At 55.0% G+C, this 12,145-nt stretch overlaps 1 protein-coding gene across 1 annotated transcript; it reads left to right on the top strand.

The window, feature by feature from the left end:
* The first annotated feature begins 2,184 nt into the window (after window positions 1–2,184).
* On the top strand, window positions 2,185–11,423 carry PIRT (phosphoinositide interacting regulator of transient receptor potential channels). The gene is made up of 3 exons (XM_005030652.6): window positions 2,185–2,541; window positions 3,020–3,152; window positions 7,933–11,423. The coding sequence occupies exons 2-3, from the start codon at window positions 3,150–3,152 to the stop codon at window positions 8,353–8,355; spliced, it is 426 nt and encodes a 141-aa protein (XP_005030709.1). The 5' UTR covers window positions 2,185–2,541; window positions 3,020–3,149; the 3' UTR covers window positions 8,356–11,423.
* The last annotated feature ends 722 nt before the right edge of the window (window positions 11,424–12,145 follow it).

Below are 12,145 nucleotides of genomic sequence, written 5' to 3'. Positions count from 1 at the left end.
CTTTCCTTTCCTTTCCTTTCCTTTCCTTTCCTTTCCTTTCCTTTCCTTTCCTTTCCTTTCCTTTCCTTTCCTTTCCTTTCCTTTCCTTTCCTTTCCTTTCCTTTCCTTTCCTTTCCTTTCCTTTCCTTTCCTTTCCTTTCCTTTCCTTTCCTCTATTTAACCCAAATAAAGTGACTTTTGCATATTATCTGTGGTAGAGCTGGGACATGAGCAGCGATGTGCCTTCCTGCCTGTCTCCCCATCGGTCTCACAGACCCCAGGGTTGGCCTCCTGGAGCCCAGGAGCACTGCTCAGGGGCAGCTGCTGCTTTGAGGAAGGGGTGTCTGGGGACAGGTGCCCCAGTGCCCATGCACATCCCTGAGGCTAAGGCAGGAGGTTTGGTCTCCTGCCACTCACATCCCACTCTGGTGCTGTAGAAGATGAAGAGACCTGTTTTGTTCCCTATTTGCTTCCACTGTCTCCTTTGAATGCCTGCAGCTGGTTGTCCTGGATCCTTGTGAGCCCCAGGGATGTCTGTCCTGGGCCTGAGACCCCCGCTAGGAGCCCATGGGACCGATCTTGTTCACTGCTCGGGTGAACGTCCCTACCCACTTTTTGGGCAGTGAGTTTGTGCCATGGAGGCCTCAGGAGCCCAGGACACCTTTGCCTACAGAAAGAAATCACATCAGCATGGGAAGGAGCAGAGGAGAGTGGTGGGTGCCGGGGGGCAGGAGTCTCTCCATCACCATGTCCATGGTGGTGAACGTGGCCTCTGAGGACAGGAGGAGCCCCCTCAGGCTGGGTGCAGAGCTCCCCATCAAGCAGCAGCGCCAGCAGCAGAACAAGAGGCACGACCCGGCTGCCAGCACCACGGCTGGAAGGTGAAAGTCAAACCATGGGCTGGGAAGGGCTGGCTGCCCTCCCGACCCAGCGACACCCGGTCAGGCTACATGGGGAGCTCCGTGCCGTGCCCATCCTGCCCTCCGTGACCCAGGGGTTCTGCTGCCTCTCTGCTGGGCTGTCTGGGGACAGAGGGACCTGCCCCGTCCAGGAGCCGAGGCGGTGCCCGTGCTTTGCTCCGCTGTCACCGCGGGGTGGTGGCACCTGGGGAGCCGCATCCCGACACCCCCGGGCCCTGTCGCCCCCTCCTGTGCACCCGTCCACGCGTGGGGGCGGCCCCGCCGGGCTCGGGGACAGCTCGGGGACAGCCGGGTCCGTGTCCCCGCGGCCCCACGAGGGGGCAGCAGGTGCCCACGGAGGAGGCTGCAACCGCTGCGGCTGAAGGAGGGACGAACGTGGGGGCACCCCGCTCACCCAGCCCTCGGGACACAGCCCGGCCCTAAGGGACACCCCCGTGCCTTGGGCAGGCCGCCTTGGCACGGTTCTCAGGTCAGCACGCCATGGAGCCACCCGGGGCTTGGCCCCTGTGCTCCGCTAACACAGCCGCCTCCCATCAGGAGGTGAGGGCAGCCCTAGCAGAGCACAGAGCAGGATGCTGAGCTCGTCCCACCTCTGTCCCTCTCTGCTTCTGCCCCTGCCCCAGCCTGTGAGACCACTGCTCCTTGTTGAAAGGGTCCAAATCTGGCCCATGCCCAACCACCCCTGGCTAAAGGTCTGCTCAGAGCCAAGCTGAGGGACCTCATCTTGACACAAACTCACTGATTTTCCTGCCAGAGCTCCCCACACCCCACTGAGATGCTTTTCTTCTGCCTGCAGCAACAAATCCCTCTGGACCCTCCTCCCCCCCTTCCAGCCCCATGCACTGCCCTGGGGTGCTCTGCACCCATCCCACTGCCTGCACAAGGTCTGTCCGTCCCCATATCTCCATGACTGCCCACCCATCCCACCCTCCTGCTCCCTGCCCGTGACTCTAGTGCAGCTCTGGGTGCTGCTACTGCACTGAGCCAACGAGCAGCCCTTGCGGTTGGCCACCGATGCTGGAGCCCAGTCCTGGCCACCAGCAACGTCTGTGTCAGTCTGGAACCCTTTCCTGCAGCAAGTACGCTGATGTAAGAGGGTTTTAAAGTGTGGTTGTGGATTTGCGTTCCATCCCCCTCCTTGTAATGGGCTCAGGATGTTAATTTATAGCTAGCTGCTAATATCTTGCATCCATCAAATGTCTCAACAAGAGCCCCAAAGTGTTTTGCAGACATTGGCTACCATCCCCTGCATGGGAATTGCAGAAATCACAGCCTGGAGAGGCTTCAGGGACTTGCTGATGACCAAAGTCCAAGTCAGCAAGCCCCAGCCCTGTTCCAGCCCCCAACCCACCCTGCTCCTCCTGCCACACCGCTGGATTGCCTCCAAGCCACGGCCTTTCATCAAGTCCTGCCAGGCAAGCTGCCGAGAAGTCAGCCTCACAGGAGCCCAAGGCAGGGAAACAAAGAGTTAAACGATATCCTGATGGGCTGGTGAGCTCATCAGAGCTGGGATATGCTCATTACACTCAACAGAGCCTGGTAGACAACATCCGGAGGGATGCGGGGCTGGAAGTGAGCATGGGTTAGGAGAGGAGGACCTTCAGCTGCAGCCTGTCCTGCTGCCGGTGGGGTGGGCAGCCACGTAAGTAGGGTGGATTTCCATGAGTTTGGTTCTGGGGGTGGTGGAAAGGGCGAGGGGATGCAGCACAGTGAGGCTGGGGTCATCTTCTTGCTGAGTCCCAAAAAAGGGCTTGCAGATGCTCTTCACTCATCGAGATCCTGAGCATGTTGGTGGAACTGTCCAAACCCTGGGTGATGCTGAAAAGCTGCTCCCAAGGGATGCTGGAGGCTGGGCCCAACCCAGCTCCACTACACCAGCAAATGGACGCTGGCTCCGGCTCAGTTTACATCCAGGATGCGGCGGGGCTTGTAGGCGGCGTGCAGTCCCCCTGACACCTCGCCTTATTTCTCCAGCCCTGGTCGCAGAGCAGAGCTCGCCTCTCCACAGGGACGCTGCCCACGTGGCCAGCACCAGCCCCAGTGGGGTCGTGGGGATGGCAGGAGAGAGGATGGGGCCCTAGCACTGTGCTTTGTGCTGACACAGCTCCTTCCTCTCCCAGCGCAGAGCCGGCTCAGCCCAGCAGGATCCGTCCCTCGTTACCGCTCCCTGCAAGCCCCCTGGCAGCTGGGTTCCCACCCGCGCACCCGGGGGATGCTTGGTGCAGCCGGCTGGGACCAGCGAGGCACAACATGGTAAGTGGCGCTCGGTCCCTCCCCTGGGGTCCCTGTCCCACCCAACACCCTCCTATGCCCCCTGCTGAGTGCTCCTCTAGGATCCCCGGCCATGGGGGTCCTGCAGTGCCCACCTTTCTCATTTTTAGGGGAACTTGGGCATGCTGGCACACTGGATATGCACCTTGCTCCGATTAACTCTGGACCTGGTTGATAGCCAGGATTTTGTTGGATTTCCAACAAAACTTAGCAGGTGGTTTGCAAAATCCTTAACTTATTCCCCAGTGATTTGTGTGGCAAAAGTCTGGGCAGAGCCCCCTCGTGCTGCAGCCCCTCAGCACTGCCCTGTGCACAGCAGCATCAGCCCCAGCCCCAGGCAGTGCCACGCTTACCCACACCACTGGTGCTCCCGGTTCTTGTTTAGCCTTAGGATGGAGATCAGCTCCACCTGGGGGTGCCAAGAGGGCTGCCCAAGAGGACAGGCCAGGTGGAGGTGGGCACCAAGCCCTGGGTGAGGTGGTTCCTCTCCCAGCTGGGGAAGCTGTGGTCTCGGCTGTGCAAAGTGGCAGAAACTGGGTGCTGCAAGGAGATAAGGGGAGCATATAGGAAGTTCCCAGAGAATCACAGCTGCCTCCCCATAGAAAAAGGCTGAAGATTTGGAGAAGTAAATCTAGCCCTTGTATTGCCAGGAGGGCACAAGCCCATGGACAGGAGCAGGGCCTTCAGACCGGGCTGTGTCACCAGGTGTAGCACAACTCTGGCCACATCTGTAGGTTGTTTGGGGCCCCAGAGCCTGGGGACATATACACTGGTCTCAGACTTTGAGGCATCTAAAGGATTTCTGGTCCCCATGGCTGCAGACAGACTTGACTGCTGCCCCTGTAAGAACACAGACTAACAGGCAAATTAAATCACCTGTAATGAGATGGTTCATCAAGGCTCTTGAGGATCCATCTCAGCATTTCATGAGGCTACCTCCTGCCTCTGGCTGTGTGAGGCTGGTGACGCTTGTTTGAGAAGGACAGATTGCCCGTGAGCCCAGCATGCTCCTCCTGAGTGTATCGGTGGTCCCCAGGCAGGTCCCTGTGTAGCCCCTCGCTTTGGCCACCCAGATGAGAGCTGTTGCTGCTGGGCGCTGGTGGGTGTGGAGGCTCCTCCACAGATGGGTGGGCAGAGAAATGGGGGACAGAGGGTTGGGGTGCCCTGCTCAGTCACAGGCTCCCTCCCCAGCACCACCAAGAGATGCCCACAAAGTCCAGGATGTGCCCAAGCATCTCTTGCGCTGCTTTGGCACTTGGGTCCTTAGCACCACCAGCAGGTGTGCTCCATCTGAGCCCCCTGCTCAAACACCGAGCATCTGCATACAAAGCACTGGAAAAGCAAAAGGAGGAGAAACAACAACACACGAGGCTTGTCCTTTAGCTCCACCACCAACAGTTTCCCAAGGCTTCAGAGGCAGCAGCAGCAGCAGCAGCCCAGACATGATATCTGATACGTGCTCTGGAGGCATTTTCAAGCCAGCAACTGGTCATCTGCTGACGCTCTCCTTACAACAATAATTATTAAAAATGTGGGGGAAACCTGATAGCATTATGCTGCCTGGCTGCTCAGTACAAGCATTGCATCTTCAAGTATGAGCACATCTGTGATGAATTAAGGATGGAGCATGGGCAGAGCAGGAGCTGAAATCACATTAGCTCTCCCAAGAGCTGCAGACACATGCAGAGCTGGTAACAAATTCTCAGCTACTTGCAAGGAGTGAAATCCTTCCCTAGCTAACAGGGGAGAAATATGTAGAGCCTCATGCAAAAACACAAACAGAAATATGAAGCAGAGTACCTAAATTACAGGAAAAAGACCAAATGTGGAGAAAAGTGTGATCAAAAAATCACTCTCTGCTGGGAAGTGCTAGAAAAACAATCAGCATCTGGGAATTGTGGTGAGAGGAATGGTTACACCAGAAAATAAAAGAGAAAAATCCACTCTAGTGCAAATGCAAGACAGGAAGGAAGAAGACGGTTTCTGCAGGAGTCCACATTAACACTCCACAAAGCGGAGATGAAGGCTCTCTGCAGAGCTCAGTGTAGAGGCAGAGGCAGGGCAGCAGCAGAGAGGCAGGCAGGGAGCAGGGTGCCTGGAAGCTGGGCAGGGCGGGCTGCATTAGGCTGCTGAGATAAGAGACGTGGGCACCGCTCCAGGGGAGAGAGCAAATTTCCAGCTACAAAGCCAAATTAAAATTGTACTGTGCCTTGATCATAAAACCTCTCCACGATAGATGCTAGAAGGAGAAAGACAAGAAATGCCATGGCTGCCTAGGACAAAATTTCAAGAAGATCCTTGCCAAAGCTCAGCTTTGGATTAGAAGAACAAGGAGGCTGGTGCACAGGCTGTGCACTCCAGCCGAACAGTTACATAGAACCTGGGCACATCTCTGCAGAACTGCAGCTGGGGATGTTTTCAGAGGGCTGGGCTGACTTCGGGGCATGTTTTGGTCCATGCAGAACCTGCCTTGCTTTGTCCCCAGGACACTGCAGGAAGATGTGCCCCATTGCTCTCAGTACTTTTGTCTTGGGACCCTGTGGCAGCTTAGACCCTCAGTTTATAAGAGTGTGAAGTGAGCTGCATCACCGAAGCTGACCGGAGCATGTTGTATCTAACATGGTAGTAACTATCAAAATGACATCTATGATCAGGCTTTGCACTGGCTTGCCGAGAGGATCAGCAGCTCAAAAGGAGGAGAAATGGGGAAACCAGGGCTTGCTACTGTGGCCAGACTCATCAAGTGGTTGATCCCCCCTGATGGAGCGCTGTAGCTGATGTATCGGGGGGTGTGTCTTCTGCTGTGCCCCTGCGTCTCCTGATTCAACAGAGAAGGGGGAAAGCTGCAGATGGGAGGGGCGCAAACCGTGCCCACTATGATTGTCTTTTTTGTTTGTTTGTTTGTTGTCCCAAGTTAAGCAAACCTGAAATAGCACAAAATGCATCGGTACCACCAGGGCTACATTTCTGCAGCAGTGCTCCAGTGCTTTGGCAGGCAGATAAACTGACAAATTGCATCAGAATAAACCAGTAACCTGGGCAGGAGACTTGGGTGAAAGAACAAGGGAGGTGCTGGCTGGCACCCAGCCACCGGTATCCCTAGATGGACACTGGGCCCAGCATGGCCCAGGTAGGGATGGGTTTCCTTATGACTGTGCCTCTGGAGCAGCTTTGCAGCTCCATGAAGCTGCAGTGACGCGGTGCAAGCCCTGGCATTGATCAGCAGCAGTGGGAAATGAGCTGGAGGCACTGGGCTCTGTGCTCATCTCCTCTACACCTCGCTGCAGCCAAAGTGGGACGCAAACCCAGGCCAGCATCATCCATGTTGTGCATCCTCTTGTGAGCCGTATGACAGGCAGGAAAACACCCAGCCTGCTGTGCCAAACAAGGGCCTGAGCAGGTCTGGATCAGTGCCAGGCTCAAAGCTCGCATGGTGCCCAGGAAGAGCTGAGCTTGGTAGGTTCATCCCTGCAGGGCCGCTCAGCAGTGTGCAGGGTCCTGCAGGCTGGTGAGCACTCCCCAGCAAGCTTCATGCCCTGTTTTCCTCTGCAGAGCCCCGAGGAAATGGTGGTTAACATAATGCACACTGTTTCCAATTTACCATAATGGTTTCTGTGTGCTAAAGGCATGCTGTTTCTGGGAAAATGCATTTCCTCCTCGAGTAGGTGAAAAAACAATGCAGAGCATTGCCCCTGAGGCAGCCACATCTCTGACCCCGCCACCGCAAAGCGCAGCATTTCAGTGCAACTTGTGAGCCCTCACAGAGCTGGGAAAATATGTACAGTGTGATGGGAGCTTCTCTGCCTCCCTTCCTGGGCACTTAGCAAGGAAATGCTCCTGTGCCAAGGGCACAGGGCTGACAGGTCCAAGCTGGATGTGGCAGTGAGGAACAGCCAACTCCAGGGGTCTAAAGCAGGTGCTCAGCCCCCAGGAAGGTGCCTCGAGGTCTCCGCTGCGTGGTCCTGATGTGGTGAATCCCTGCCTCAGTTTCTCCACATGCAAGGGGAAGAGAGCATGGATTCACACAGTGGTTTTGGTTGGAAGGGATTTTAAAAATCATCTAATTCCAACCCCCTGCCACATGCAGGGACACCTCCAAACAGACCAGGTTGCCCAAAGCCCCATCCAATCTGAATTTGAACACCTCCAGGGATCTGGCATCCACAGCTTCTCTAGGCAACCTGTGCCACAGCACATTTTTCATGGTGAAAAATTTCTTCTTTATTCCCTGTCCAAATCTGTCCTCTTTCAAGTTTAGAATTATTTCCCCTGGTCCTGCCACCACAGGCCCTGGTAAAAAGCCTTTCTTTGTCTTTTCTATAAGCCCACTTTATAAGTTGAAAAGGTGCAATAAGGTCTCCCCAGAGCCTCCTCTCCTCCAGATGACCATGCCACAAGGTGCTGAGGTGTAAGTGGGGATCTGGGAGGGAAACAGCTCCAGGGATACCATCATCCCACCACTGCATCTCTGAGAGCTGGAAGCTGGGGAATAGAGACATATCTGTCTTGGGGCCCATGGGTGGGCAATAGGACTCCTGCAGGTACCCTCAGTCCTGCCTACCTGCAGGACTCAGTTGCTTATTCCTCATTTCACTGCTCAGATAGGCATGGTGCTCTCCTCCCCCTGTATCAACTCCCAAATTGTTCTCCACCTTCATTTGACTTGGCCTGAGGCCATGCTACTGATTAATGACTTGATGGAAAGCACTCAGTCCACCCTCCAGCAGTAGTCCTGCACTGCTCTTTCTTCTTTCCATCTCAGGTCTCCTCCTCAGACCCTGTCACCATGGAAAACCCCCCCAAGAGCCCTGATGGGAGTGAGAAGTCCCCTCCGTCCAAGGAGCTGCTGACCAGCAACACGGCCAGCACCCTCTGCATCAGCTCCCGGAGCGAGTCTGTCTGGACCAGCGCGTCCCGGAGCAAGTGGGAAATATACCACAAGCCCGTCATTGTCGTGTCTGTCGGAGCAGCCGTCTTCCTCTTCGGGATGGTCATCACCAGCCTGTCTTGCATCCAAATCAAGAACAAAAATGTTTACAAAATGTGTGGCCCGGCTTTTCTGTCCATGGGACTGATGCTCCTCGTTTGTGGCCTAGTCTGGATCCCCATCATCCGGAAGAAGCAGAAGCAGAGACAGAAGTCACAGTTCCTGCAGAGCCTCAAGTCCTTCTTCTTCAACCGCTGAGGACAGTCCATGGCCTTCCCAGGAAGGCTCCCTCCCCTCCACCCTCCTCTGCTGATTAGCCATAACAAGAAACATGCTTTTGTACCCTCCTATAGGAATTTACCCCAGACAGTCTCTTCCCTACAGGCGGAACACACTGTACCGGTGCCCGGTGTGTAAGCAAACTTTGCCTTTCACCCAAGGAATCCCAGAAAGAAGAGAGTGGGACGTGGCGGCCTAGCCCAGCATGGCAGGTCAGAGCACTCTGTGTCCTGGAGCCGGCCAGCCCCGCCACGGGGGTGAAGCCCAGTGTGAGCACTGCTGCCTGCAGTCAGCACGCCACACCTACACAGCGGCGGGCCCAAGGCCGCTCACCCAGAGCCATGGAGAGGGGCAACGGGACAAGGCAGTGCCACAACACTTTGTATCAGAGGAGGCCACCGAAATGGACAACGCACGTCACCAGAGCAGAGCAGATGTGATGTTCATGGCCTACAGTTCCCACATGTGGATCTATTATGACAGCTGGCCAAGACACGGCTGTTAACTAGAGCTCACTTCTGGCTCGGGGTGTGGTGTTCACACGTATTTATTCCTCTACAGGGTCAAGGCGAGGAGCGGCACCACTAGCAGAATGTTTTAGCTCCCCTTGGCAGAAGGTGTTTAAGCAAGGCTGTTCCCCCAGGCCTGAAGGGACTAAGTTGTTTTGCAGCTTCTCTCCGGTTGTGCTGATGCTCTCTGCCAGAGCCACCCAAAAACTGAGCTTTGGCTCTTCCATGAGCCCAGAACTGGACTACAAGCAAGCAAAAGTGTTCTTTTTCTCCACCACTTTGTATTTATGTCTTAATAAATGTGTGCTCTGGGGCAATTCACCAAGGAAAGCAAGGATCTGCATGGTTTTTGCTTTAATTTCATATTTTCAGCCGGCCTTAGAAGAGAAATTTGAAATGCTAATTCTCAGTCTGAAGAACTGGTCTCTGTCTGGACAGCAAAACCTGGTTTGACATAAATGGGTCCACAACATCAACCAGCTCCTAACTCTGGGCAGGAATCTGCTTTTCTTACCAAAGAGCTGATCCATCCTGGATCCCACAGCAGCCCCTATCAGGTCTGCACCTCTGGCCAGGCCCCCAGCTCAGCAAGCTAAGGCTCGGGTGCCCTGACTCCCATGGTGGGGTGAGGACTCAGCACCCCCAAGGGTGGGCAGGACATGGCTTGGTGTTGACCAGAAGCAGAAGAGGAACACAGATGAGGAGACCCCACCGAGGTGCTCTTTGCAGTCTGCATCTCCACCGTAAAGCTGAGGCAGCCAGGTTGCTCTTCTAACGCCATGGGAGGCAGAAAAGCCAGCAGGGGTGCTCCAAGAGAATTTGCAATGTATTTGACAGATAGCCAGGGCCTGATAATCTCCAGTAACTGCTAATGATAAGCTTTTGTAAGCCTGTAGGTTTCTGTAACTCTGTGCCACACTTCCACCAACAGTTCCCAGGGAATGCTAGAGAAGAGTACCACAAATAGGGCATGCAGACAGAGACCCTTCTCCAGGTTTGTCTCCACCTCCCAGCAGCTTAGAGCCAAGGCAGAGTTTTCTCCAGACCACTGTTTAGCACTAATAGATCCAACATGCTCTACTCCTCCTGTTTTGACCGCTTCTTCAGATCAGTTTGGACTTCCAGGATGTGCGACATCCTGAAGCTACGGGCTGTCACAATCCCTCCAAATACTCTAATCTGGGGAGCAAAGTTCAGCTGGTGCCACCGTCCACCTCCACAGAGCGTTCCCACCCTCTCCCATGGATCAGGCCTGTTAAAGCAGTGGGAGATTCCTGGCAATGAAGTTTGAGAAGGACAGTGTGGAAAAGAGGTACAGCAAACTCTACAATATTTTGTATTGAATTAGGATAGTGGGTATCAACGCAGCCTGAACAACTTTCCATCATCTCAGATGTTGCATCCAGCAGAGTTGAAGCGAGGCAGAGGCGATAGCCGGAGATGCTGGGAGCTCTGGATAACATCAAGACATGCAGCAAAAGGGGGGAGGATAACGGATCCTGCTGCTGCAGGCTGTCAGGAGCCCAGACGGTCAGATAAAAGGGAGATGTGCTTAGTGCAGTCAGGGACCATGAAGCTGGAGCTGTGGGAACTGTGCTCAGGGCCCAGATCTGACTCACCACGTGGAATTATTTAACCTCCTAGCCACCTCTGGCTGAACTCCCTTAAAACAGTGCCACTTCAGCATTTCTGCCTGCAGATATAGCCTGGGGGCACCCAGGGCCCAAAGCATTCAAGTGACCTGATTGAGCTAGGAGGTTGGGCTCCCTCCAGGATGTGATTCAGGTGGTCCAGTGCCTGGAGAGCCCCAAGGCTTGCAAGGGGACAGCGCAGAGGCAGCTGGTTGCTGGCACAGCTGGGTGATGGGTACTCGAGGAACACACGTCCTTTCACCCAAGACTGCATTTCCTGGGCGGTGCAGATGCGTCCATCCCCAGCCGGCTGGTGCCAGGTTGTGAATGGGGTGTTGGAGGTGCGTGGTCTGGCACCGGACCCAGCAAACCTCCGTTCATTCTTCAGCCATTCATCCCACTGTGTGGTGCGCTGCCATTTTTTTCAGCCCTGGCTTGGCACAAGGCTGAAGTCTCTATTGATTCAGCTGCAGTGGGCAGAAGCAGCTCACCTCAAGCTGCTGCTCGAGGATTAGCAGCAGTTGGAAAAAGAGACAAATGGCAGGGCTTGCAAGGAAGAAATCACAGAGCAACCCGAGGGACATCCCATTCCCCATCTGGCTCCAGCCTGCAGGTCTGGTGCCGGGCGCTGCCCAGGCTGGAGGAGGCACCTGGGATGGCCTCAGCTGCAAATAGCTCTGGGCAGCCAGAGGCTGTTTGGCCAGGCTTGCTGCCCGAAGGGATGTGAAAGGAGGACTCAAAGCACCAAACAGCGCAGGCAGATGGAGCAGGGGGTCCTGTCCTCCGTGTCTTACAACCAAGGAGGTCAGTGAAGTGTTAATAAGAAGTCACTGAGATCACAAATGTAATGGGATTCCAAGCTGGCCATTTATAACATGAATATTCAATTTAATTAAAGCAAAATATCCCAAGGGACTTTCACCTTGCTGCTGTGGTTTCATGTGTGGTGTTTCATAGATAATGGTGGAGGGAAAGCTGCAGTATCAGGTGTGTGATGGGGGATGCTGTGGCCTTGAGGGGCCACCAGGTAGGGACAGCGGGGGGGAGGATGAGGGAACTGGAGCTGCAGGTTTGCTCGGTGCTGGCCACATGCCCTGGGTGAGGGTTTCAGGTCTGTGGGTTTGCTTGGCAGACACCTCTCGTGAGGTGTGAGAGGGGAGCGTGGGTGGCACGGGAAGGAGACAGCAAGAGGATGGAGCCTGCCCAGGTGAGGATGAAGGCAACAGCCCAGGGATCAGCAAAGCTCCTAAGGAGGGGGCATTCATCCCATGCGTCCTAGCAATTGCTACCCAGATCTGTAGGGGGTCACGGGGGTAAAGGGACAAAATATTAATTGAAGGGAGAGCTAAATTAACAACTCAAAGCTCAAGATGCAGACGGAAGTCCAGCTCTCCTCTTTGCTGCATGAAGTATAAGTGCCTGATTGCTCCTGGGAGGCTGGGTGGATTTGTGCACACAATGCAAACTGCTCCCAGCCCTGGAAATGCATGGTCATCTTCAGATGAGAGAGGCTGGGTGGGAGCGACTTAAGGAGAAGGAGGTACGGGCAAGGCTGAAGGCTACTCTCGAGGGTTTTGTTAGGAGCTGACACGCAATGCTGTGTCACCCTGCTGTGGCCCAGCCAAACCC

This window comes from Anas platyrhynchos, chromosome 19 (genome assembly GCF_047663525.1).
Source record: "Anas platyrhynchos isolate ZD024472 breed Pekin duck chromosome 19, IASCAAS_PekinDuck_T2T, whole genome shotgun sequence".
Classification (NCBI taxonomy): domain Eukaryota; kingdom Metazoa; phylum Chordata; class Aves; order Anseriformes; family Anatidae; genus Anas; species Anas platyrhynchos.
This window is presented reverse-complemented; position numbering and strand designations above follow the sequence as displayed.